We start from the raw sequence: 27297 nt of genomic DNA, 5'->3' as shown, positions 1-27297 counted from the left end.
CAACGACCTCAGCATTTCCTTAGTCAAGTATAAACTCACCTTGCTTATTTTGACACTCTTGACTACACCCGCGGTGAATCGGGTACAAAATGCTGGTTGCAAATGTTATGAAAGCTGCGTGCAGCTGCACAAACATACTCCTGGTGCCGGCTATGCTTGTCAAGAATCCCGACCTCGCCATGTCTGCGAGGTACTTCGACCAGGTTTCCAGTTACTTGCTGCACTTTCTGAGGTCAGTCATGTTCCTCAAATAGCCTCGAGGAGAGCTTTCTGGCAGCGTTCGCAGGCTAAGGACTATTTTCGCACTGCGTAGTAATGAGATTAGGGTAAGATGGTGGTGGAACGAGTCCAAATATAGCGGATCAGGAAATGCCATGGTAATTCCGCATGGATCGCTCATCATGTGAAAGTCGTGTGTAATAGGGCAGCAAACAATTAGATCATGGCCTACCGTCGGCATCTCGTCTCTTCTCATGCACGACCGGCTCCGCCAAACTGCACATTCCATTGACTGATACACGCAAACAGCCTCTTTTCTTCGTCCACTACAGATTTGGGCGGGATTCTAGCTATATTCATCAAACACATAAGTTGTTCAGTCTCTGATGAGTGCGGATAGATCTGGTATGCAAATTCTACACGAAAGTTAGGTGAACGCAACACGAATTAGCTGCCCACCAACGATGACAGACAAGAATCCTCCGAAGCAAAAACGGTGGGACTGCAGGGCCTATCTGATATGCGGCGAGCTTAAAATCTGCGAACAGGTCTGGAAGCCCGAGAATCGACATCTGAGACGATGAGGGAAGACAATTGATTACGTCTAAGAGAGTTGTGGGTAGAACCTCCATGCTTCCGAAAACCTCGATGTACCACTGGCACTACCAATGCATATATTTACAAGTTTCTTCCTGGAGAAACTGTATACCTCAAAGTGCATGGGTCAACCCAACTTGAAAACCCTTATATGGGAGAAACCGTGAGCGAGCTAGGCCGGTACACTCTTTATCACATTAGTAGCCAAACAACTCATGGCGGTCAACGGATTCAATAAATTGACTTAACAAGTTCATGATGAAGTTGAATCAATAATAATTTCAATTCTATACAAGCTGAACTTCCTTAGCTCCAGCGGCTGGGTGATAAGAATGGTAAGGTACCTGTGCTGACTACGATATGTGGTCCATATCAAACTCCAAAATGAATATAGGGGACCCAAGGCAGAGACTCTATTCCCTCTTCAACGCTCTCCTCACCTTGAATATCTCTCACTGGACGATATTGCTTCAGCTGGTCCTCGTCGACGCTCTGAGCCGCCGTGCTACTCACTTCCGCCGTAACTGAAACACCGTTGGTCTTAGTGGCTCTATCTTCTGATGTTTGCCCGTTCAGCCAGCGACTTCGCAGTTCGCGCGTCGCATTGTGAAGGCCACGGCATACTGACTCGTCCGTCAGACCCCCATCCCTCATCCCCTCGTACGTGATTCTCGCCATATCCACGCAAAGTTCATCATTGACATCCCACAGGGTCCCGACGACGTGACGAAACCCTGCCAGCTGGTAGGCGCTGATGAGATGGATACTCTCGTCAATAAATCTGGCGTCCTTTATTTGTGAAGTCCCACAGGCGGAAAGGTAAGCGAGAAATGGTGCGTGTTTGCGCAGGTTCATCTGCGAAAGCAGACCTACTGAGAGTGGATCGCTACTCCAATCCTCAAGAAGCAAACAGCTCTTCGATGGATCGCCGTTGTATGTGTATCCGTGGCCAGCGAAGTGAAAAAGCCTGCAGTTTGGCATATGAGACATGATTTCTTGCTTTCGCGGTGTTGGCTGAATTGGCCGTAGAGGCATAGACTGGCAAAGTTCATGTAGCATTTCTACCTCTTTGGTCGCAAACGGTAATATGGCGGCCTCTGGTAGCCCTGGTGTCTTCTCCATCGCGACAAGAAGGAGCTGTGTCGGAGCTGTTGGCAGAATTTTTGGGTTCGCGTGTCGGCGACCATGTATCACTGCCCTGACGGACGAGCTGTAAGAAGACATGGCCCTGTCGAGTACTGTCTCAAAAGTGTCGCCATAATGGTATCCGGCGGCATGTAAGGGCATCTTGCTCAAGGCACCCGTGGGAATCCACCAAATATGCGGCCAGTGGCCGTCTCTTGCTGGCTCAGTAAAACCCAGAGCACTCAATACAGGAGAAGCAACAGCTCTCCATAACCATTCAAGAGTTTCACGACTGCTTAGATCGGAACTTCTTGCTCTCTCATTGACTTCATCTTGACGGAGATGTGTCAACGGCAGGGACAGGATCTGATCCTGTTCAATCAGAATTGCGTCGCAACGGTATTCACTAACGTTGACTACAACAAGAGGGCCGTTTACTGCCGCATCCAACAGTTTTTCTTTGTTTGGGGTAGTGAGAAAGTCAGAAAAGCCTGGTTGGCTACGAATTTCCGTCAGTAAATCATCCGCCTCACTATTCATGTCATAAAACGATCTAGTCTGAGGCTGTCTCAAAGTCTCAGGCAGGCCGCTATCGCGCAAAAGAGCCAACTCTAGCTCTTTGCGAAGATCAATGAATCTTTGGGCTAGTTCTGGGTGTGTCTCCTGAAAGTCTAAAACATCTGTCCGCATTTCTTCTAGTGTTGCAGCGACCACGCCGCGACCTTGCTCCAGCAAGTCAAGTGCAGTAAGCGGATCTTGGGTTAATTTCAGGGCCATCGCTGCCCCATCAGAAGCTAGCCCAACAAGCTGACTCAACAGAAATTGTTTATCAGCGTTTTGAAGTGATCTTGATGTAAGCTTTGGAACCAGGGACATCGATGTCTTTGCGGCTTCATAAGCTCCTTGCCAGTCTGACATGGCTGCACACCACTCCAGGAGGAATTTGCCAGCCTTGATGCGGATAGGTATTGGCGATCCTGAGTGGTGCAGGGCCTCTCTCAGCCAATAGATGACTTCGCTAAGTTCATCCTCGTCCAGAGTCTTAGTGAACATATCTCCGAGGCTAGCGCCAAGATTATACGCATACATTGCCCAGTTTGAATCATCTTCGAGGACTACAGCCAAAACACATTTTGCAGCATAGACAGCGCCATCGATGTCATGCATTGCTCTAGTATTGTAGAACCTTTCTCTGGAGAGCACCCCAAGGCTATTGAGATATATCGGCCAGCTCGGTTTATCTTCATCTGTTGCTTCGACCGCTTCAGTCGTGTAACGGATAGCTTGATCTAAATCATCAACACTCTTCAAGCGCTCATATCGATTCAAATATCGGTGCCCAAGGTCTTGTAGATGCATAGCAAGGTCGATGTGGTTTGGAGGCGTCGCATCGACCACTATTTTGGCTATGTGGATAGCTTCGTTGAGGTCACTCATAGCTTCTGTGCGTTGGTAGCGGAGCCCGATACGATTAGAAAGATTGTTCGCATATGTTATCCAATTGGCATCTTTCTCAGCTGTTCCATTTACTGCCTCTCGGGCAAACGAAACGGCTCTGTCGAGATCAGATATCGCTCCTACCTTTGTATATCGGCTACCAAACAATAAACCTAGGCCATTAAGATACGCCGGTTTCTGTGGATGATCTTGTGGGGTTGTGTCTACAGCCTCCTGTTCCAACCTGATGGCTTCTTCAAGATCAGACATAGAGCCAGATTTTCCAAACCGGTCCCAAAGGCGAATTCCAATGTTATGTAAGCGTGCTGGCCGTGCTGCGCTATCCTTGGGAGTTCTTTCCAGAGCAGTTCTTGCGGCTTGAATGGACTCTTCTAGTAAAGAAACATTTCCCGTGAGCCTGAACTTTGCCCCAAGTCGATCACCAAGATTCTGTAGATAACTGGTTATATCAGAATGGTCTGAAGGAGTGATCCTTATAGCTTCTCTGATTGCATCCAGGGATCTGTCGAGGTCTTTGACAGCTCCAGATTCGTTAAATCTAGTGCCTAGATGGAACCCAAGGTTATTGAGATAATTTGCTCGGCTTGGGTGATCTTGGGGAGCCTCCTCAAGGGCTTCTTGTGTCACTTGGATGGCTTTGTCGAGATCGTTGATCGCCTTCGTATACACGAACTTCTCCGCAAGACGATTACCAAAGCTGTTTAATATGAAATGTCTAGTCGGATTGCTTTTCGCCATTACATTTGTAGCTTCCTGTAGTGTTTCGGTTGCTTTTAGTACGTCAGACACGGATCCTGTTCTTTGCGATCTGAATGCGAGAAGGTCTCCAAGATTTTGCAGAAGTGTGGCATAAATTGGAGTGTTCCTGGGCGACAGATCCATGGTTGTTTGCGATACTTGAATAGCTTTTTCAAGATCTGCCAAGTCCCCTGTTAAATGGAACTTATATCCAAGAACAGTCGCCAGTTGGTTAGAATATTCAGGCCAGTATTTGTTACCTTGAGGCGTCGCGCCAACGGCTGCCTCCGATATCCGAATAGCATCATCAAGATCCTCACGTTTGCCAGTTCTCTTATGTCTTCTTCCATACTGGACTCCAAGATTATGTGCGTGCATTGGCCACCGCCGATTGTTCTCAGGCGTTGCGTTGACAGCAGCATCTAGCCGTCGTATCGCTTCGTCGATGTCGGACCGGTCATCTGTCATCTCGGCCCTATTTCCGAGAAGTATCCCAAGCAAGCCCACATATATTGGCCAGCCCATATCGTCTTCGTGGCTTTCATCGACAAGGTCTTGTGCTAGTTGAAGCGCCTCCTTCAGGTCGTTCGCGTCACCGGATTCGTGGTACTGCCGGAGGAATTGATGCGAGAGATTATGTACATGCATACCCCAAAGTTTATCCCCTCGGTGGGTTGCGTTAACAGCTGCTTGGGCAGCCCGGATCGCTTCGTTAACCTCGGTCATGATTATTTCGACACGTCAAAGGCTATTTGGGCGTTCCAGCAAAAGCTACTGGTGATTTTGAGACGCTCGAGTGGTAGGAAAATCAGTCGGAGCTATTTACATGGAGAACACCAATGAGATAGCTGGTGGAGAGGTAGTCAAAGCCCCGCAGCCAAACGCAGCCTCACATGCATCACGGTCCTTGTAGAACCAAACATTGCAGTAGAAATTTTATCACGTATTTCCGAAGCTAGTACTGTCGCGCTAGTTGCTTGATGTTCTATGTGTTTGATGTAGCGTGAAGCAATTTTACGTCACCTTCTATTCCGCGAGCCACCACTGCCGTATATATTTCGATACCCGTTCTTTGATATTGATGGACCTTATGTTAAAAGACGGAAGGAGGGCGAAAGGCCGCAACTCGACAGGACATCTAGAATTTTGTCACGGTGATTGAATTTTTTTTTAAATTTTGTTTCCTATGTTGTGCAAACCTCCAGGTAACATTAGACCACTTACTCAAACAAGAACCCGGAGGCTACCAATAAATCAACCAACGTTTCAGCGGAACTACCCACTAATTAGCACTAATACTCATCGCATTAATGAGTGCATAATTTGAGTAGTTATACCATATCCAACTCGACTTCCCTAGGTTACTCTGGTTCGCAAATGGAAACAGAGCTGATGCCGTCAGGGTTGTAAGGTGCCACAGATTTGAATCCGAGGCCCCATGTTTCGCACTGATCATATAACTCGCAGAAACAATGAATAACCATGTTACGAGAAAAGCTTGTGGGGCGTTAGTAGGTGGATATGAATGGAACGGCGGCATGCGTAGCGGCCTTTATAGGGAGATTAGTTAGCTGAATCTTGTCATTTAATCTAGTCCAGACTAGAACATGAACTTCATCTACACGGCGCATAAGGCGATTGCCTATCTGCCTTACCCGAATGTTCCTCCCATATCCAATCGCCGTTTCCGCCTCTTAGTGTACCCAAGCATAATGTATGGCAATGAATACATACATGATCCGCCCCATAATGGCAACAATACCACAATTGCCACAAACGGCACACCACAATTTACATTGCCTGCACAAGTTGCCGAAAGAGATAAAAGTGTTCTTAACTATTCAGTGCGTCAACATCGGTTACAGTGCTGTTTGTCGTCCAAATTGATATCGGCTCTGTTGCTTCTATTGCAATGGCCGTACAGGTCAATCCTATGCGCACTATATCGTGAGGGGCCGAGGATACAATTGCCGTGAAAACCATCGAGTCAAACTCCGATGATGGGGCTCGGTAGCCAAGCCTGAGGTGATTTGCATTTGGCACTCAAAGCCACCTATAACAAGTGAACCCTGGCATATGCTCAAAGACTTACGCAGGCTGTTTGAGGATGATCGATTCCTCTGGATTGATGCGATATGCAGTGACCAGGAAAATGACCATATACGTAATCACCAAGTCGGGCAGATGGGAATTATCTACAATCGTGTCGAGCGCAATAACTTCTACCTCGGGCCTTCAACGGATTGGACAAAAGAGTTGATGCACGTTTTCGTTATACTACGGAAAATATCCAAAGACGAATTCTAGAAGCCTAAAGATCGACGATGGAAGAAAGCTAGTAGTCCACATGAACTTGATAATTAGGACACTCAATGTCGACAAGAAAGATATAGCAGATCCGCTACGTCAGGACGTAGCAGAGTTCTCACAAGGTCCTAGTTCCGACGAGTGTGGATCCTGCAAGAGGTTGCAAATGTTGGGGGCGCATCTCATAGAAATCCTCCGATTTTGGGAACCTAAGTCTCACACTTCTGCGATTTTCCGTGTTAAACCTCGATATAAATTGCCTGGATGCCAGGTGTGACTGTTGACTATGACTCGTCAGCCAATCCAAGCGACGATGGCACATCATTTGTAAGTTCTTCTGAGAGACACGCGATGTGGTTCGTCACGATTGGGCTGCCAATTATCATCCTCATATTGGTGGCAAGGCGCCTGACTGTGTGTTGTCGTCGGCCGGGAAGGCATAGAGTGGACAGTTGTCGGACCAGAGTGGGGGCTTCTGATGAACTGGATGATATACCAAGTTTAAAAGCCGTCGATATCATGAGGAGGCCAGGCGCATGTGAAATTCACACCGGCTTGTTTCTGCTTTTGAAACCATGTCCGCATCTGGGTAATTCTTCTGGCTAAGGCTAAACGGTGTGCGATTGTTGCCGCCACGAGAAAAGAAAAAGGAAAAGGTGCGGAGGCTGAGAGATGCCGGTGCAGGTCACGTTGTCCTCGATCAAGACCTCGAGACTCACGTGGCATAATTATTCCCCGAGGGTGCTGATGTGGTTCTCGAGCTTGTAGGCCCTGGTATTAGTACAGCGAGCACTGTCTGTCACTGGCAGATATGGCAGCGTGGTCTGTACGAGCGTTCTTACCAAGCAATGAGGCATCAAAAGTCATCAGCCAGCAATGATACCCGCATATCGAAATCTTACGATTTACACCAAAACTAACGAGGGGGGTTTGTGTTATGAGGACGGAGAGCTGGAAGAGGTCGAGCCAGTGCTGTAGCACGTAATCAGCGAAGTTTAAGATGGCGTATTTACACAGAAGATATTACTTGGCAAGGTCCTTGAATATATCGAGATTTGAAGCGAGCAGGAATGTATGGATAATAACAAGTCAGTCCAGAAAGTGGTAACCATGATTCTCTAGCTGTCGTCTGGATAATAAAAGGAGGCGAGCTTTGTCTCTACCAAAGCTACTTTGTTATATTATAGCCAACCTAACCCTCCACATGAACAGTGGCTATTAGCAACCAGAAAGCTCGTTATTAGTATTCATTAGGATATTTAATGGTCGGTGTTGATCAATATAGATAAACTTTTCGTTTTATTGTCTTGTGAAGTTTGACTCGGATAAATGCTTGCCATTTCCCACTATTGCTCAACGCTATTCTTAGTGACGCCAGCGCTACATTAAGCACATCTATTGTTTACAGTATACTATCGATATTTGCGCTTATTTTCGAAGTAAATGGAGCTTCCATGCATCGAAGCGTCGCATACACTTAATAATACACTCGTAAGTTCATTCAAATTTGTTGAAGATCTTGCCCCCTCGGTGCTTTTTCTCCCAACTCTTTAAATGATGATTTTGACATGGACCAATTTTGCACCTACCAAAAGTTAACCTCCATGTCTTATTCGACATGACTGTATCATAAACCATTATCCCATACCCAACATGAAGGAACCGGCAAAATCTCACTAGGCTCTAATCTTTTTATTGAGATAGCAAAGAAATTTCGAGCATTGCAATCCGCAATGATCTAAGACTGGACAAATCGGCCATATTTCATTAAGGCTTCCTTTGACATACACTCTCGGATCACGCTTCTGCCGTGCAATGTTGTTCCGTTCCTTGTTATAAACTGAAGAAGCTAAGGTCGTGCTCCTGAGTCCATGACATTGAGGTCAACTTCTACGCCATCCTATCTCATTATATACTAAAATTCCCCAATGTAATAACTTCATGAATACTAGATAAAATTATCATGAGATAAATGAATTGTTGAGAATTTTCTATTTTTGATCGAAGTCTTGTTGCGGTTCAAGAGGTGGTGCAGCGTCTTCACGCTGGACAACAGGGCCGTGCATACTGGGACGACCCACACAGAGTGATGAACAATAGTTATTGGAAAAGTGGGAGAGGTCAATGAAATCACTCATCCTTTCCGAGGTAGGCGGCAGCTCTGACTGCAGTACGTGTAGGGCTTCGATATGTGACTACGTACAGTGGTCATGACGGAGCTCTGATACGAGGTGAAAAAGAGACATGGAAATCTGTCGCAAATCGCACATTGTATCTAGTCTCTAAGAGGCTACCAGGCTACCAAGCGAGGCATCCATTACATGGCACTACTTGGGTGAGGATCTGGTCTAAGAACTGTGGTCATAACGACTTCTGATGCAGTGGCCACCAACCTCTTGGTGGGTGACACGACCACTAGGAGGTCTCAGCGCTCTGAAACTGCACACAGTCATGAAAGCAGGTAGTCCCCCTGACCTCTCCTCCTAAGAATTGGAATGGCGGAGTTGCTACTCTTACAGCAAATGTTGTGTGGAAGGATATCATATTACTTTGATACACCCGCTTGGATCCGATTAGATGGCACGTTTTGAGTAATGGAGGACTGATTCAAGAGCTAGGCCGGGCGCAGATTTACTTTGTGCAAGGAATGCCGTTCGGATTATCACAATAAGAATTGCGCACCCTAGTCAAATGTGTCGGATGCGTTTCCGGACGTATTGGCTATACTTGACCTTGCTACGATCCGTGGACAGTGGCGGACGGGCTGGCCGATATTATATGCAAAATTGTTTCAAAAGCTGCATGAGTTGTCCTAAGACTGCAGATACGGGAGTGGCCTGCATTTTTGAGCCAGGATTAATATTCACCTTCAAGGAGCGTTTGCGGCTCATTGTGGAAATTCACCAACGCCCATGTCCGAGTGCCAAGGCTACATAACCACTGGACCACATCTCCGTGCAGCACGTCCTTGAAGATCGCTACTTGTTCCTATGTATCGCGAGTGATCAGAAGGTGGAGCCTTGGTGATTCTATCCTACCCTTGAGAATTAAAGAGAAGGATTTCCTGATCTGGGTCCGGGGGACATTTGAGTTTGTTCCGAACAACACAGTCGTGAGTCGAGCATTCCATAAGGAATATATATCCAATTCTCAGGGAATGTCAGAATGAGGCTGTAGTTTGTGTCATCATCCATTGTAGCTATCAATACATTACCAATGTCGATTCAAAATATTCAAGACATGATGGGTGATCGCTCGTGACAAACCCTATAGCTGTAAGACAACGTCGTAAATCCAAAATTGTTCACGCATAGTTTCATACTTGCCGGGACAGGTGAAAATAGGTGAAGATCGTGCTGAAGATTCCCAGTGAATTTGCCATTGTCAGATGTGGCGCGGCTAACACTTCTCCTGCATATTAAATGCATGATGTAATGTGAATGGAATTGGCGATGAACACGTACAACCCAGCGAGCGATTTCCACTGGCGGGGCTTATCTCCGGCGCACTCGATTCTCGGAAGCCCTGGTCTTGGGGCGCCTCTATAGATTTATCCCCTCGGCAGATGATGGACTTTGAAGATCCCTATTACCACTTTGCAGAACCGAAAACTCTAACGGAAATTAATGCGACGTCTTTGTTTTGCTGTTTGACAGCGGCATCCGACATTTGTTCATTACGCAAGTCAAGTTCGAAATGCAGAATCGGTGCAGCGATGTTGCAGGGGTCACTGTATCCACCAATGCAACACGTTCGTGATAGCAAACATTTTTGGTCATGGGTTCTGGGTTCTGGGGTCTGTTGAACTCAAGGTTGCTCCGGTGGATTCGTTCATGCAGGGTTAATGATGTAACGGGCAGGATGCATGCTGCGCAGAATCTTTCTAGAAACATTTTGTTCCCCTTAACCCAGGGAAGCTGGGGCAAGGTCTTGACCACGCCGATGTCTGCCCCCTTTTCAGGCATCGCGAAATAGCATGGCGGATTCCAATTAGTATGCGAGCAGACGCCCAGCAGCAGCACGATGGACGGATGTTGGCCATCAAGGACCTCCCTGCGTCCGCGCGTAACAATATCAATTGGATGTACGTGTAATGAGAGCAACCATCAACTAACTACAGGAACGACCTCGGACTAAGCCCTTAATTCAAATGACATTATCAAAACTGGTGTGGTTCGGTGCTGCGAAGGAGATTCTTGTTTGATGGGAGACAAACATTGGGTGTAAGGCTGCATATCATCAGGCTCTGTCTCAATGATTTCGGTAGGACAGAATCTGCGACACAGTGAGATAACATAGCACAGCAGGTGGTTTCGGTGTTTCCTAGAGTTAGAATTTGACTGCAGTCTTGGACATTGCGAACCGTGGAAATGGGATTCAGCCATTGGTATTGGCTTACCGCTTTGTGCTCGTGTGCACCCCACGCAGCGTTTGGAGCAGGTATTGGTACCTTGCATCTGTCAAGCATTCGTCTGAGAACCTTAAAACCTCCGGAGAACGCTTGCTAAAATGACTGCCGATTTGATTGAGGGGGGCACAGCTGCATATCCCTCGCCATCTCTCACAGTAATGGGCAGGAACACAGTGTCTGTTAAAAACAAAATGGGATGTCTTGAATGAGGGGGTATTCCAGACTCGTTGGGGATGTCGAGATGCCCGGCGAGCAGGATGCATGGCAGAGTTATTCTTTCTCGAGGATATAAACCGGATGTATGATGCCAGTTATATTTCAGCGGATTTAGTTCCGTGGCTGCTGAATAGGTATCGATGCCTGAGTCGCTGACCTTTTGCACTGGCTTCGGCTAGCTGTTAGCCCACGCGTCAGACAATCGAGATTAATACTCAGGTTAGACGAGGTTAGTCTACTGTAAAGTATTCTCACTCATATATTCCATCAGCCTCGAGTGCTGATCGGATGGATTTCGCAGGAGACTCAGGCGGCCATGCATTCGCTGCTTCTTTTCTGAATCACAGGAACTGTCGGATCCCCATCTCAAGTAGCGCTTGTCTACCTCAAAGTCATAGAGAAGGGATTCCCTGTTGTTATCTGTGGAGGGATACCTAGTACTATCAACGACCATGGGCGGCACGGGTCCTGCAAGCCTTGCATTACGCCCGTCTAGGACTAACAGTGAAAGGCTCAACCCGCTAGGTTCTTCGACTCCACCTCATGCTCAGTTCCAAAAGGGCGCCGGCTCAGTCGTGGCGGCCTCTCCATTAGTATGGTTTCGTTGGTTCCATGGTCCTTGTCCGCACCCGTCGCAATTGACTTCCTCTTCCTGGAGCAGCTGCTGGGCTTGCGACTCCCATCCTCTGTCCTTTCCCTCTTTTGTCCTGTTCTAGGTTACTTGGTACGGATCCGTAGGGCCCCCCATAGTCCAGTTGGCAGTTTGTGTTTAGAAGAGGCCTTGCCGGTTTCTCTGCGCCCCGACTCGCATCGCACATGTACATCAATGAGCACACACACCACGCACACATACCTTAATGTCGTCCTCTGACCCTATGGCTGTACGTGCAATCTACTGTACAGACATCAGCCTGGCCCTGACACCGTATCTCCTTGCTCAATATCCAGGGTCAATTTTAGCTCCAGTCTGTCTATATAGGGCTGTGGGCTTCCCGCATGGGACTTGTCGGGCTGGTTCCTCCTACAGAGTGAAATGAGCAATATTAGTGTCTGGGATCCGCTTGTCCATGTTTGATATCTAACCTCACCAACATATTTCGATTTCATGCGCTAAACTTCCCCTACTTTGTACACTTACACTTGGCCTTTCCAGACGGACTGACTGAGCCAAATCTGCCGCCGGTGCTCCCAACGAAGAAGAACATTTTCCAAACATAGACTCCATCTTCACCCTTCCCGAGCCGGCTGAATCTCCTGAATCCGTCGTGCCGCTAGTGGACCCAACGTCACAACCTCAGAACTTTCCGGCGTCCCAAGTCCCAAGGGGGCCCTTCAATCCCAAGTCTTCCCAAACCCCGCGCGGTAGCCCAACCCACCCCTCTAGCAATTTAACAGCAACCTACACCAGCCTGTCTTCGGCTTCTATCAAAGGCTTGGGACGAAACATGGCGGGCGACAAACCGTCGGTGCTCATCATCGGCGGCTTGGGATATATTGGTCGCTTCCTCGCTTTGCATATCCAGAAGAATGCTCTTGCATCCGAAGTAAGGGTAGTTGACAAGGTGCTGCCGCAGCTCGCATGGCTAGCGCCAGAATTCGAAGAAGCATGTTCAGGAGATAGATTCATGCAGGCGGACGCGACGAGAGAGCGTATGTCTCATTCCATCTCCCCCATGCACTGCATACTACCGCTCGTGACACCCATCCGTCCCGCCCTCACCAGAACTTGCTAACACCAGTGTCCGCGTCGCAGAAGCTTTAGCCAAGATATTCGACCGAGCCGATGGCAAGCAATGGGATTACGTCTTCAACTGTGGCGGGGAGACGAGATACTCTCAAGAGGACGAGGTATACAAGTTGAGGTCGCTTAACTTGTCGTTGGCAGTAGGCAAAGAAGCCGCGAAGCGCAAAGTGAGGTGCTTCGTGGAATTGAGCACAGGAATGGTTTACAAGTCGGATTCCGCGCCCAGCAAGGAGGGCGACAAGTTGAAGCCGTGGAGCAAGATCGCTGTCTTCAAGCTAGAGGCTGAGCAGCAACTGGCCAAGATTGAGGGGTACGTACGCTCAAGTATGCCTTTGCTATTCTGCCACCGACTAACTTGCCCGTCTATTCTAGGCTCAACCTTGTAATCGTGAGGCTGGCGCACGTGTATGGTCCCTTTGCTTCCCAGTGGGTCGCTACAGCTCTCTGCATGGCACGTGTATATCAGCACTTGGAGGATGAGATGAAATGGCTGTGGACGAAGGACCTACGTACGAATACAGCACATATCGATGACGTTACAAGGGCTCTTTGGGACGTTGCCAAGTGGTACGATGACGGAAAGGCAAATTGGGATGCCAAAGAGATGGGTGCCACTCCGACATTCAACGTGGTTGATGAGGGTGTTACGACGCAAGGTACCATGGCCAACCTCATCGGCGAGATTTTCAGTATCGAAACTGGCTTCCAGGGTACACTCATCAGTTCTTTTGCAAGGTTGAACATGGACAGCGTCGTGGACGACGTCAACGACCAAGTCCTAGGGCCATGGGCAGATCTGCAAACAGATGCCGGCATCACGAGGACGGGGCCGCTGACACCTTTCATGGAAAAGGAACTGCTCAAGGACACTGATCTCAGCATGGACGGCTCGCGGCTGAAGAAGATTGTTGGCTTTCAATACCAGAAGCCCAAGATCACCAAGGAACTGCTGGAAGAGGTCATCGAAAGCTACAAGAAGATGAAGTGGTGGCCATGATTGAAGAGTTCGTTAGTTAGTGGATAGGCATGGGACAATGATCGGAGGCCTTCGAAGCGTTCGGCTGCTCTGAGATTGTGACTGACAATGCCTGCATCTCGGGAGCAACCATCCGATTGGAGGGGATAGGGCATTCCTGCTTGAACGCATTGCATCTTACGAAAGCAACGACAGCCATACCATGATGTGGCACTGTACGATTAGGATATCCTTTTCATTTTCTTTGTGAGCTTACTCACACGGCAGAAGTAGTAACCTATCTATGTGCGGCCTGAAAAGAAAAAAAAATTTACCGAAGGAGAAAACAAAAAAAAAAAAAGGAAGCAAAAAGAAATAGAGGGAGACAAACCATCAACGCTTAATGACATAAAATAGCCAAGAAAAGCTGTAGACTGTGGCAGACCTAGCAATTCTAGACACCCAACGACCCAGCTCTGCCAAACCAGCGTGCAACATTCCTTTCAGTGTAGTTTTCCCAAGTTGCCACGCAGGGTCGTAATTACTCGGAACGATTCAGGAAGATATTTATGTCTGATTGGGCTCGGAAGGCGGTTATTATTCGACCTAGCTATATTGGCCCCTAATTGGATACGAACTCCTTCCCACGATGGGATTGGTCTGTCATGGCTGTCGGAATCTACGCAGACTCGACCCAAAGACGTTCTGTTAATCTTTCTTGACCTTTGAGCTGCTGCTTGATTGTCGACGTCGCCATGATTGATACCATGGTCCACGGGTAGGGTTGATATTCTTGGCCTTGATCCGCTCTACTAGACTAGGAAGAACACAGGCGACGCAGATACTCAGGGCACAATCCTTGCCTTGCCTTAAAGTGGTCTTCTTTTTGTGCGTCCCAGTGTATTGGATCACAGTATACCATGTAGCAAGAGCCGTTCAGCATGCAAGCAGGAAGGGGATTATGCCGAATCTAACTCTTTCTCGGTATCGTATGCATCCTACGAGTTCTGCTCATTGCTAAAAGCGTAAGGACTAACTACATACCTAACCTAGGTACCTCCAGGGAATGACGATAAAAAAGGCTGGCCTGTGATGCTGAAGGGCAGCAGGGGAGCACCCCGCAGTCTAGCACCCACATGTCCGCCAAAACGCGATGCCATGACATGCCCCTCACCCTGGACTGGACCAGGATGGAGCTTCTTTTTGGACGATGACATGATGCCTCGGTTTCGTAAACGTCGCAAACGAAGGCATATGATCGTTAGCCACTAGGGCAGGTAGATGACAAAGTTGCATAATAAGAAATCGCCCAGTCTGCATACCCTCGCTCGGAAACAACATCAGTTGCTTCAATGGTTCTCTAAGATCCTAGAATCAGACCACTTTGAAACTAGGAGGTGCCCTACCACAATTCTTCTGCTTGTTATCTCTTTGCTTCGGCGCCAATTCCCCGTATTTATCCTTCATTACGCTGTTTCTTGACCGTCATCTTTTAAAAGATCTCCATATACATCTCACGATGGCAGCACCGGCTAACAAGACAATCGGCGACCTTGGAGGCAAATGGGTTATGGTAAGATCTCCTCGGTCTGTCCGAACTACGACAGTCACTCCCTCCCTCCCTCCCTCTCTCTCTCTCTCTCTCTCTCTCTCTCTCTCTCCCCTCCAACTTCACAGCCAACTACGTTCTTATCCGCCCGAACATGTGCCTTTCTAACGGACCCTTTCTTCAATGCAGAACAAGACCCTCTCCGACGACGTCGAGCCGGGCCTGGCCCTGCAGGGCATCGGCTGGATGACGCGCAAGGCCATCGGGCTGGCGACAGTGACGCTGCAGGTCAAGCAGTACACGGACGCGGCGGACGGCAAGCCGCACCTGGACATCGAGCAGACAGCCACGGGCGGGATCAAGGGCACGTCGGAGCACCGGACGCTCGACGACACGCCGCGCGAGCACGCGGACTGGCTCTTCGGCAAGGTCAAGGGGCGCTCCCTCTACATCGCGGCGGACGCCCTGCCCGCCAAGGTCAAGGAGCAGCTCCTGGGCGACGACTTCCTGACCGAGGGCTGGCTCCAGAGCGACGAGGAGAAGACGGGCCCCGGCGGCGCGCTGCACGTCGTGAACTGGGTCGAGGCCGAGGCCGGCTGGACGGTGGCGCAGGTCTGGGGCTTCCAGACTGTCGGCGGAGAGAGGCGGTATGCCAGGAACATCGTGATTACGAACAAGGACAAGAAGGTCGAGCTGAGATTGGTCTATGACTTCATATCGGAGTAGGGCTCCCGCACAAGGCAGCTCAAAGTGGCGCTGGTATCGCCGAGGCGACGAGTCGCATACATGAAGCCAACCCCCATGTATGGGTGTCTGTATAGACGACATGGTTCATATCGGATCACCATGAGAATATAGGTAGCCGAGGTATCCTCGCGGCGGAGGCATGTCAGTAAAATTTAGATTGTAGTCTTGATCTCTAGAGAACACCGCCCATATGCGGGTCTCTCCAGACGAGGGTTTCTATATACGTGCATGTGACTGTCATTTCTTTTTTTCTTTCTTTTTTTACTTCTTTTTCTTCTTCTCCTTTCTCCACGCACGCAAGCGGTTCGTCGCCTTCCAAGCTGAGACTAACTAATCGTTGAGCCGGCGATCGGACATGATTCGTCCCGCCAATAGTCCCTAAACGGCAAACCGAGTGTTGAATTGTCCCAAATGTCCTCGACCAGAACTCCAAGACGCCGGTAGTATGCCTTTCTATCCTCCTCAGGTGCCGTGGCACGCTCAACATGTCCACCCGTTATCGGCGGCCATCATGCCACATGTCCTCTCTCCCCTTCATGGTATGGCTCGCTTAGGCAGGTCTCCGCTTGACAAACTCCTCCAGATCCTCTCTCGTCGCAACACCAAGCACGAACCGTCTTGCCTCGTCTGTCACGACGGCGAAATCCTGCTTCTGCAGCCCGCCGTCGAAGAACTCCTCGAGCTCCTCCAGGGGCGTGGCCATGGTGATGACCTTGTACTTGCGGCCCTTGCGCTGGAACCGCGTCATGGCGGCCGAGATGGGGTCCTCCTGGCGGACCTTGCCGCTGTCGAGCTGCGCCTGGAGATGGGGGATCGAGACGTAGCCCAGGAGCGACTTGGAGGACGAGTCGATGATGGTGAGGTGGGTATACTCGCGCTCGAAGGCAGAGATCAGCGCGAGCGAGATGGGGTCCGAGGGCGTCAGGGAGAGTGCGGCGTTGGGCTCGAGGTCCTGGATGATGGCCTGTGATGAAAACTGTCAGGTTTTCGTACGGGGACGGAGAAGGGGAAACACATACGCCGCGATAACGATTCGACCATTTGGATACAAAGGGCTTGCTGCCGATGCCCAGAGGCGAAGGCCCAATGTGAGGGGCCTTCATGGAAAGTGCTTGTGCCATGGTTCGGTGGGGGGGTTTTTCCTTTTGGTGTTTGCACAGGGTGGCTCTGAGGAGGGGTCAGGGTCAGGGTCTGGCTCGGCCAGGTTGTGTGTGATCTTCTGGAAGCGCTGACGACCTGTTGATCCTTGGACTGTCGCGTTTTGCAAGAGATTGGGGACCGAAACGGCCTTGCAGGTTGGTGAGTACTTTGATTGACGCGAGCTTCCAGTATGATGTCGCAAGCGCAAGCGGTCAGAATGTTGAAGAATCAATCGATTGCTGATCTGGTGCTAGACTAGACTAACCTAACCTTAGACTTGAAGTGGGGGTGGAATTGGTCGCTTCTGCCAGAAAATGGACGCCCGCCAGCAATAATTAACCTACCGTAGCAACCTATGTACAGACCTAGGGGTAGCCTACTGTATAATACGGTAAGGTTAGGTACATGAACTAACCTAGGTCAGGGAAGCCCTCAAGGTCTACAGAATTGGGGAGATTCGGCCGGGAAGCCCTCAGGAATGGAAAGCAAAAGCACAGCACCTTATATAGAGTACGCACTGTAGCCACTTTTACGACGGGGGGCATGAAATGCATAGTCCAGTCCAAATTCATGATCACTTCGAATTCATGATTGTCGAAGTGTTAGACAGGTGGTCAAACGAAACCCCGGTTATTTGATCCCCAGATCCGACAATCCCGTTCTGCTGTTGGAAGCATGGGCATCATAAGGATGTATTGTAGTCCTAGACGCCATCCGTTTATCCTTATCGCAGCTTGGCAATCCATCGCCTTATTTATGATTAACTCCATACAGAACTGTACTTTGTATGATCCCCCGAAGGACCGTTGACCGGCAGCAGCGGCAGAGTGGATTCAGCTCGGAAAGTATGTGCTGTGATTGGCTTAACACAGCGCACTAAACTGCGAATCGACGCTGCTGCAACGCAGTCTGGAGCTGTAAGGCGGGAACAGTGGACCCGGATGTTAGCTACGGGGCTATTTACCAGTGTCGCTTCAGCTATTCCTGTCGAAAACAAATCAAGGTACACTTAGCAGTCAGAAAATGGGAGATTTGGCATTCTTGCATCCAATTGCATGTGCTGTGCGGAGTAAACAAAACAAGGGTGTAGGGGAAGCTTTGCGCGACTAAGCCCGATGTCGACCCCGCCGACGTCACAGGTGAGGCCGTATTCCAATCAACTGAACACCCACGTTTATCTCCGGCCCTGCTTGGTGTTGGAGTCTCATCTTGCCGGTCTCGTCACACCCACCTGAGTTCTAATCTCTCAACTCTTCTTCATCTTCAACTTGTTGTTGACATCTCCCTTCTCGCTGCAGGCTCAATTCCTCGAGATGTCTTCGCTGTTTCCTGCCCGGGACACCATCCAAAAGAGCTTCGGCTCTCCCTACACCCCACAATCTAAACCCTCCCCATACCAGGCACGCCCAGAGCTCTATGGAGCTTGGTCGGTTGTCGACGATGCAAAGAGCAAAGCTCAGCAGTTGAGCAAAGAAGCTCAAGCTGAGCTCGACAAGGCGAGCTCAAAGGTCAAGGCCAAGGCTGGAAACATTGAGCTATACTCTGGGAGATATTATGCTGCGTGCACCATTGGTGGTCTCATGGCGTGTGTATGTCACTGTCCTCACTTCTCAAACTAATGACACATTCTTTTGGCCGTTCCGATTTCTAACCGCAGACACAGGGCCTTACCCACACAGCCGTCACTCCCCTGGATTTGGTCAAGTGTCGTCGTCAAGTTGACTCCAAGTTGTACAAGAGCAACTTCCAGGCATGGGGATTGATTTCGCGTGCCGAGGGTCTTCGAGGCATCTTCACCGGTTGGAGTCCAACTTTCTTCGGCTACTCAGCTCAGGGTGCCTTCAAGTACGGGTGGTACGAGTACTTCAAGAAGACCTACGCCGATCTGGCTGGTCCAGAGGCTGCCTACAAGTACAAGACCGGTCTCTACCTTGCCGCATCTGCCTCTGCCGAGTTCCTCGCCGATATCGCGCTTTGTCCCTTTGAAGCTGTCAAGGTCCGCATGCAGACGACCATTCCCGCGGCTTACACTGGCACTCTCGACGGTATCCGCAAAATCACGGCAGCTGAGGGCTACGGCGGTCTATACAAGGGCCTATATCCTCTCTGGGGCCGTCAGATTCCTTACACCATGATGAAGTTTGCTTCCTTTGAAACCATCGTTGAAAACATCTACGCCCGCATGCCCGGAAAGAAGAGCGACTACGGCAAGGCTACTCAGACTGGTGTTTCTTTTGCTGGTGGTTATGCTGCCGGTATCCTCTGCGCCATTGTTTCACACCCCGCTGATGTCCTGGTATCCAAGCTCAACGCAAACCGTGGGAAGGGTGAGGGCTTTGGTGCAGCCGTCGCCCGTAACTATCGCGAGATCGGCTTTGGTGGCCTTTGGAATGGTCTCCCGGTCCGAATTGTCATGATTGGAACTCTTACCGGCCTGCAGTGGATGATATATGACTCCTTCAAGATCTCCATTGGCCTTCCTACCACTGGTGGAGCTCCGCCCCCAGACAACTTAAAATAGACAGCGTGACCAGACAAAAAGGAGTGCTAGGACAAGACAAGAGAATATATGGCGTGTATGAGAATCGGTGTGTCTATACTATTGGAGTTCTTTCAGTTTCTCATAGTTGTCCTCTGATAACAACACAGCATGACTGCAATTTCTATATCCTGGACACTGTTCAATTTCTCGGCGATCGTAATGTGGTCCAAGGAGAATCTATTGCAAAATGATTAGGTGCATGACCTAGAATCCATCTCTCCGATTTCGTACCCTGTTCAGTCTAGGCAGGTAACTTATATCACATCGGCATTTCTGTCAGCTGACAGGCCGGTCAAATATGTCTCTTAAGCCACACAGTTGACTGGCAGAGACCGGAGAGTGCAAGTGGGGGTCCAGTACCATGGAACTCGTCGTGTTTTAGCCCCCTATGAGGTGACAGCATATCGGTCGTGTCATATGATACACAAAGAGTCGCCAAGGGCGGGATCCATGTATGGAATAAGAAGTATCCGTCCCAAGAAACCTCCGAGTTCTCATGATCAACACGCCTTCTTGTGCAACGTCATAAATAATTACCAAGTTTCGTAACAACCAGCCAATTCAGCATTTCGTGCAACAGCATTACTATGGGAATTATACTGCTAAGTTTAGGCCATTTTGTGCCAGCTGCAGCTGTTCTCTTGGCACTTTTTTTCTTTGGTTTAACTATACATCGTCTCTGGTTTCATCCCCTATCGGGGTTGCCCGGTCCCAGACTAGCAGCCTGTAGTTATTGGTATGAGTTCTACTTCGACATATTCCAGCCGGTCCAATATTTTTTCAAGATCCAGGATCTACATAATGAGTAGGGTGTGTTGTCTCTGGCAAGGTCGCTAAAAGAGCATAGATGTGGCTGACCTTGATCTCAGGGCCTGTTGTGCGCATTACACCGGCAGACGTATCGATCTCGGACCCAGAATTCGAAGACACTATATACGCCCCTGGTCCGGCCCGTAAGCGTGATAAGGACCATGAAAAGGTCACGGCCCTAGGGGTCAGTACATCCGTCGGCGGTGCTATAAGCCATGATCTTCACCGAAGGCGACGTGAAGCACTCAACCCCTTCTTTTCTCATTGAAAGGCCATGGGGTTCGCTTCTGAACTGGAACGTAAAGTTGTTGAACTCGAGTCTCACTTCCACCGAGCGAAATAAAGTGGCAAGGCCTTGAATTTGTCTGATCTCTGCTTTGGCTTTGCAAACGAGTGAGCCTCCCTCTGTATCCCTATAATGAGTCCCGCATGCTTATTTTCCGCTAGCACCGTTAATGAGTATCGTTTTGGACAAAGGCAAGATCTCATGAGCGAATCAAGGCTGGCTCATTATAGACGTCAGAATTTCGACAGCGTCCTTAGAGCCGTGAAATTCAATCTCTACTTTTCCTGGATCAGGGACGTGATGCGCCACTTGATGCACCGCCTTCCGTTGGCAATTGCAAAGTTCATGACGCCGCCTGGCATCCGTGATATGATTGAGGCTCGCATCCATGTTCGACAGAAGATTAGTGTCATTCCTAGACCCAAAGCAGAGCTCGGCACGGCAAAAGACGGCAAATCGACCTCGGAGTCTAATTTCCACGAGTTGCGGAATAAGCCTAATCTCCCCGAACCCGAGAAATCAGCCCAGAGACCTGAGGACGAAGCCGTCTTGCTGATAATAGCGAGAACACAGTCGACACAACTTGCACTGACCTCGGGCCATTACCAGGAGGCACCAGATGGCCTTCTCGAGAGGCCCGCGCATGTGCGTTGGCATGTATCTCGCCAATGCGGAGTTGGTGGCCTCTATCGCAGCCATGGCCCTGTGGGACATGGAGCTTTTTGAGACGAGTGGTATAGACGTGGAGTTTCTTCGCGAATATCATATTGCTACCCCCGAGCTGACATCGGATGGGGTCAAAGTGCTTGTCCGGAGGGCCGTCTGATCAAGTTGGCACTTTAATCTGGTTCGATCGGATACATCAGGATATTGATCTGCTAGACAGACTCTGTCTCCTGTTTATCAGTAATTGTTTTGACTCTAGTTTCATTGGCTGGATTTATATGGTCGTAGTGGCGAGAGTTTCGACCGTATACTTCTCCTCCAAGGCACCCTGCTTGGACTACACAGTACTGTCAGGGCAAAGTCTAGAGAAACTCTAACTTATTGTTCTCAGGGTATCATGCTCTTCTTTTCGATACTCAGTTTGAATAAGCAATCATTCTAGACTACTACCGACTCACTAAAAGAACTTGGACAACGACGCCACCGAAAGGGGCCAGAATGACATTTTCTTGTTCGTGACTCTCCTAAATAGTTAGGGCCACGAGGCATCGGATAGCAATTCAGATGAAGAACGTCTGGAAGAATAAAAGGCACTGCAAGCATTTCTCTGGCTTGTATTGAAGGGAATATAGTCTAGGCAAGTCAACATTGGGTTTATGCCACCTCGTCGAACTTACCGGGACATGGGGACCAGTGGAAAATGCTTTAATGGATAGATACTATATAGCATATTTGATTTTCTATTATAGGAACTGCACACGTAAGTCTGAGCCATGTTGTCCTCAGAAACCATCAGTGAACATGGAGTTGGGGATGCCAAGATTTCTCCGAAATCTGTGCTCCACTGTCTCCCGAGATCACCGAACAATACTGATGTTCGGCATTCGGTATCGAAGTAACGCGAAAATTCAATGGGTTTCAAGACACTAACATGTTGTTCTTGTGATAGACTATGTGAGCTGTAGAACTGACTAACCTGAGGTAGCTCATCAGCGGTGTGACACACCCGAGATGCCATCTACGGTGTGTCGTTCTCAAGTCTTGTCGGTTCTTCGTAAATTGGGGAGGGGGGTTCCACGAACGTACATCTGATAGTGACAGCTGCATGGTAGAAGTCAATCGCTCTGAATCGGCCAATTAAATGGACCCTTTCGGCAGTTGGCTTCCTAGAGAAAGCTGGATCACGAACATTGGTGGGCACAAAACACAAATGCATCATGCGTGATTGGTTGCTTTCGAGAGCTGTAGTACAGATAGGCTATCCTGAAAGCTTGGCACAAAGCTTCACGATACCAGCGGGTCCGCTTTTGCTCCGGGCAGCAACACAGATAGTGCAAGCGAGACGAGGCCTCAAGCAGGTCGCTTACAAGCAACTCGCATGCATGGGGGCGCAAAGTTGCAATATTGTTGTCGCGACGCATACATATGTACGTCATGACTCCTCTTGAGTGGGTATACGAACACGGTGACGACCATGTAGACAGGGGTCTGTGGTCCATTTATAACAAATCCGCAGTCTGGATTACAAGCTAAAATATCTGCCATGTACGTTGTATACTGAGCAACTGAGGTCCTTAAAACAAAAACAGAATGGCACCGGCAGAGCCTTTCGCGATTCCCTTCAGGCAGAAGGGCGAGGAGCCGTACTTTGAGGAGGAGCGCAAAGGCTGGAAGGGTTATGTCGAATGGGAGAAATACCCCGAGAGAAAAAAGAAGGCTGCTCAGATTCTGAGCAGCTATGACTTCCCTGCGGTAAGCGCAATATGAACATATCACACTCCTGTGCCGTATCTAGATTGGCTGACTCCCCCCAGGCCCCCGAGTTCCAGCTGAAACCGCTGCCAGACACAAATCCAGTTCTCACCGGAGAGCGCTTCAAGCAGTATCACTATGCATTAGGATCAACTATAAAGGACCTTCCGGATATTAGTTGGAAGTATGTGCTGGAAGAGAAATCCGAGGACATGATCCACGTGCTCCAGTTCCCGTACAACGGCGAACCCCCAAGGGTGAGTCTGTGTGAAATTTGCAAGAAGAGCAAACCAAACTAATTCCATCGCAGAAACGATTGGTGGAAACCGAGATCACCTCGAACAAGGACCATTTTGTGCGAAACCATGGTGGAATTCCAGAGATAGACCCGGCAGAGTACTTCCTTGACATTGGCGGCCTGGTCAACGACCCTAAGCGGCTGACTCTGGCGGACCTACAAAACGAAGAGCTCTTCCCTCGGCAGTCGAATGTCGTTTCGCTTCAGTGCTCGGGAACCCGTCGTATCGAGCAGATTCACCAGTACCCGGGTGACGGTGATGAGCTGATCAACGCACCCTGGGGCGAGGGTGCAATCGGCACGGCCCGTTGGACTGGTGTCAGCCTCAAGAAGGTCATCAAGTACTGCGGTGGGCTGAAGGATGATGCCGACAACATCGAGTTCTTTGGTGCAGACACCTACGTGAAGAAGGGCCAAGTGTACAACTATGCCGTCAGTGTACCGTGGAGGAAGGTCAAGCTGAACGAGGTGTTGCTTGCTTGGGAGATGAACGGGGAGCCTCTTCCAAAGATCCATGGCTTCCCGCTTCGTACCGTGGTTTTCGGCTATATCGGTGCCAGAAGCTGCAAATGGCTCTACGAAATCCGCGCCATCAAGGGGCCGAGTGAGGCGCCCGTACAGAAGAAGGAGTACCTGTACTACACTCCCCAGATCGGCAAGCAAAACGCTCAGTACAGCAACGGCTTCAGCATACAGGACATGCCAGTTTCGTCGGCCATTATGGAGCCAAAGGATATGGATCAGATCATCCATGACGGTGTGATTAAGCTTCGCGGATGGGCCTACAGCGGTGGTGGTCACTGGCCCATCAGAGTTGAAGTGTCTGGAGATGGTGGTTCGATTTGGTACGAGGTACCATACGAGAAGATGAGCACGAAGTATTTCCATGCTTGGAGGCTTTGGGAGATAGACATGCCCGTCGATGCCGAAGGTTGGCTTGAATTTTGTGTCAGGACATGGGACAACGCCCTAAACACCCAGCCAACATTCGTAAGATCTGCTTGGTGAGTTATTATGATAAGAAAACGAAGCCAAACACTTTCACTAATCGTTGCTAACTACAGGAACTGGGATCTTCATGTTACCTCGTCATGCCATCGTATCAACATTTACAGTATGAACCGCTCGCGGAAGTTGACCAGGAAACGCTTGGATATGCTTGAGCAAAAAGGCCTGCCGATCGTGCCGATCACGCACCCACTTGAGATCGACTTGGAGTCGGACGAGGACTATGCGAAAGGCATGGAAGCTAGAGGCGGCAGAGACCCCAAGGAATAGCTTTAAGGGGTTCGTCCTGCAAAGTGCTATGGAGATGGTTGGCCTGCGAAACAATTCTAACTTGACCGAGACAAGGCGTCGCCTGCGATAAAACCGTCGGCGAAAGCGGTTTACCTCGGAAAGATTTCCTTATTAACGTTGCACCTGGTGCTGTCATGTCTGTAACCAGTGTAGTACCAACGTCCCGGTTCCAGTTCACACCTAGTATACAAGGCGAGCCCACCGTAGTGGATAGTAACGTGAAACTGCCGACTAAGCTCTGCTCCTAGAATTGCGCCAAGCTACAGGCAAAATTGGACTCGAATAAATACTGCAGAAAAACTTGGTATAGCACCCCTCTTGCCCTAAACGCCGTATTCATACATCCCGCTAGATCGATGTCTTCTTCGTTCCCGAAGTACTCAGCTGCTTCTTTTACAACGGTCGATGATCCATAAAGTGCAACTTATGAGTCCACCGTGGCAGCTTCTTGTTCTTTTCGTAAAGAAGACCACAGTTGGCACAGAGTGACTGTCCTGTAATTAGCCTCAAAGTTCGCAGGGGTTAAAACAGAGGAAGGGAGGAGGGAAAAATAAAATAAAAATTAGATGGCATTGCGCATAGTGACTTACTCTAGGTCCGCTCGGGCCATCACGAACTGCCCATACGCTTGTGCCCCAGATGCAGCAATGTGTGCAACGCCAGTGCAACCTCTCTTGATCTGCTAGCGAGCCAGCGCCTCCACCACCATAGCCGACATCAGGCGTTCCCCATCCGCCTGGGGTTCCGCCTCTGGCAAGCGGGCTCAGACTCCTGAACCTCCGCTTCTTCTTTGATCTTTCACCTCGTCCCATGCGCTCCTCCTCCTCTTGCGCACCAAAGATGGCACCCATCGGTGTACCACCAATCATACCAGCAACGCTACTGAAACGGGCAGTCTCACGACGAAGGCGGCGTATCTGCCGTTCACGATCACCCTCACGCTTTTCGATTTCATCTTTGGAGAGAATCTCAATCTTGGGCTCCCACTCATCTGCAAGATGCTCAGGGTCATACCGCCACCCGGCCTCCTGACCATGGGCTGCGTCGTTGGGAAACTCGGACCCTGTGGCACCCCAACCTGTAACGAGCCCACCTGCCTCACAAGCCTCTTTCTTTAATCGCAGAACCGCTTCGTAGATGGCGTGCGTCAAGGCGGGCACCCACTCTCCAGCAAGGCCAAGATCCATGCATGTAACCTTGGCAAAGGCTTCGGCGGTTCCAGGCGGGTGCAGCAGAGACCACTCGAACTTGTCAGTATACAAGTTTGAGCCGAGGTTGAGGTTCAGGGTAACGAGACACCGATACGTATCGTCTGGACTGAAGTCGTCGGTGTCGTCGGCCGTTATAGGGGTGGCTACGGCCTTCACCTGCGGCGCATGAGACGTCGGTGCCTTGGCTGGCGTTTCAGCTCCATTCGTAATCGGTGTGTCGGATCCGCCGATATTACCACCGGGAATCTGAAGTGGCGTTGCAGGAATAGCAGGACTGTCGCGGGCAACTGCTTGGAGGGCGGCGGATACGGCCGTGGGATTGCCCGTAGGAGCAGTAGACGCCGCTTCTGAGTGGAATAGAGGATGCAAAGCCACACCTGCATACTCCTCGAGCTGGGTACGTATTTGTTTGCTGATCTCGTTGGCAATAGCGACCTGGTTGGGGAGATCGAGGTCCTGAACCAAGGTTGTCGCAAACTGATCGGTAGTGATGACAGTCTCATGCAGATTCCACAAGAATATGTCCCTCAACTTGTACGGGATTACCATCTCGCCTGACCTGTATAGTGATGCATCCATCTGAGGCGTGACCTGGGTGATTCCCCTGGGCAGAGGGAATGGAGCGGCGGGCATGAAGGCGGGAATGTCGACATCGATGCGAATGGGGATGAGGGTAAGGGGCATCTGGGCCTGGGATTGGTTATTGAGATCAGAACGCTGTTTGGCCTTGAGCATCCATTCCCTCCAGATGCCCTGGACGTTCACTGGCGCCCTGGCCTCCTTGCCAACTTTACCGGCTGCGGTGGCATTTGTACTGCTGTCCTCGCGCCGCAAGCTTCGCAAACCAGTCGGACGCCTCCTGTCATCGTCATCGTCATCGTCGTAATCGTTGTAACCATCTTCAGCGTAGTTGATGAGTATTGTGCCACGTTTTGTCGTCCGCGACTGAGGGCCGGCCACGGTGGAGGTGACGGGTGTAAGGACCGAGTTGTTGTAGGCGCGCAGTCGCGGCGCATAGCTGGACAGAAAGGCCTGAGGAGAAGTTTGGCTGTCCATTTTGAATCAATGTGTGCTGCAAGCTGCACACATGCTGTTGTCGCGATCTCAGGGAGAGGAATGCGATTATATGCAGCGTGGATGGGGAATGAATGCCCGGGGGAAAATCTGCCAAACAGAGCGCGGCAAGTACAGTGATATCAATTGATTGATGGGAGATCTGCGTCGGTT

The 27297-nt window shown here is 49.8% G+C and overlaps 8 protein-coding genes across 8 annotated transcripts; 5 read left to right on the top strand and 3 right to left on the bottom strand.

Moving 5' to 3' along the window:
• Positions 1–1043: 1043 nt before the first annotated feature.
• BKA67DRAFT_548343 (CHAT domain-containing protein) lies at positions 1044–5016 on the bottom strand. The gene has a single exon (XM_046101509.1). The coding sequence runs from the start codon at positions 4861–4863 to the stop codon at positions 1189–1191; it is 3675 nt and encodes a 1224-aa protein (XP_045964669.1). The 5' UTR covers positions 4864–5016; the 3' UTR covers positions 1044–1188.
• Positions 5017–12516: 7500 nt separating this feature from the next.
• BKA67DRAFT_530631 (uncharacterized protein) lies at positions 12517–13812 on the top strand (the record flags this gene model as incomplete). Its single annotated transcript, XM_046099269.1, has 3 exons — positions 12517–12721; positions 12825–13125; positions 13188–13812. The coding sequence occupies 3 exons, from the start codon at positions 12517–12519 to the stop codon at positions 13810–13812; spliced, it is 1131 nt and encodes a 376-aa protein (XP_045964668.1).
• Positions 13813–15289: 1477 nt separating this feature from the next.
• BKA67DRAFT_653710 (uncharacterized protein) lies at positions 15290–16045 on the top strand (the record flags this gene model as incomplete). Its single annotated transcript, XM_046106422.1, has 2 exons — positions 15290–15343; positions 15509–16045. 2 exons carry the CDS (start codon positions 15290–15292, stop codon positions 16043–16045), a joined length of 591 nt encoding a protein of 196 aa, XP_045964667.1.
• A 571-nt stretch (positions 16046–16616) lies between these two features.
• BKA67DRAFT_653709 (uncharacterized protein) lies at positions 16617–17187 on the bottom strand (the record flags this gene model as incomplete). The annotated part of the gene is made up of 2 exons (XM_046106421.1): positions 16617–17030; positions 17086–17187. 2 exons carry the CDS (start codon positions 17185–17187, stop codon positions 16617–16619), a joined length of 516 nt encoding a protein of 171 aa, XP_045964666.1.
• Positions 17188–18519: 1332 nt separating this feature from the next.
• Positions 18520–19727, top strand: BKA67DRAFT_508767 (mitochondrial carrier domain-containing protein; the record flags this gene model as incomplete). Its single annotated transcript, XM_046097181.1, has 2 exons — positions 18520–18795; positions 18870–19727. 2 exons carry the CDS (start codon positions 18520–18522, stop codon positions 19725–19727), a joined length of 1134 nt encoding a protein of 377 aa, XP_045964665.1.
• Positions 19728–21144: 1417 nt separating this feature from the next.
• BKA67DRAFT_653707 (uncharacterized protein) lies at positions 21145–21570 on the top strand (the record flags this gene model as incomplete). Its single annotated transcript, XM_046106420.1, has 1 exon — positions 21145–21570. One exon carries the CDS (start codon positions 21145–21147, stop codon positions 21568–21570), a length of 426 nt encoding a protein of 141 aa, XP_045964664.1.
• Positions 21571–23100: 1530 nt separating this feature from the next.
• Positions 23101–24838, top strand: BKA67DRAFT_510060 (sulfite oxidase; the record flags this gene model as incomplete). Its single annotated transcript, XM_046097296.1, has 4 exons — positions 23101–23262; positions 23325–23519; positions 23573–24564; positions 24625–24838. The coding sequence occupies 4 exons, from the start codon at positions 23101–23103 to the stop codon at positions 24836–24838; spliced, it is 1563 nt and encodes a 520-aa protein (XP_045964663.1).
• A 414-nt stretch (positions 24839–25252) lies between these two features.
• Positions 25253–27126, bottom strand: BKA67DRAFT_653705 (uncharacterized protein; the record flags this gene model as incomplete). Its single annotated transcript, XM_046106419.1, has 2 exons — positions 25253–25348; positions 25450–27126. 2 exons carry the CDS (start codon positions 27124–27126, stop codon positions 25253–25255), a joined length of 1773 nt encoding a protein of 590 aa, XP_045964662.1.
• Between the last annotated feature and the right edge of the window lie 171 nt (positions 27127–27297).

Source organism: Truncatella angustata (genome assembly GCF_020726525.1).
Source record: "Truncatella angustata strain MPI-SDFR-AT-0073 chromosome Unknown BKA67scaffold_1, whole genome shotgun sequence".
In the NCBI taxonomy this organism is placed as follows: Eukaryota; Fungi; Ascomycota; class Sordariomycetes; order Amphisphaeriales; family Sporocadaceae; genus Truncatella; species Truncatella angustata.
Note: the sequence above shows the minus strand (reverse complement) of the source record. Positions and strands in the feature narration are given on the sequence as shown.

Coding starts and splice junctions, on each gene's coding strand:
- BKA67DRAFT_548343 (XM_046101509.1), bottom strand. CDS start 4,863: ATGACCGAGGTTAACGAAGCGATCCGGGCTGCCCAAGCAGCTGTTAAC.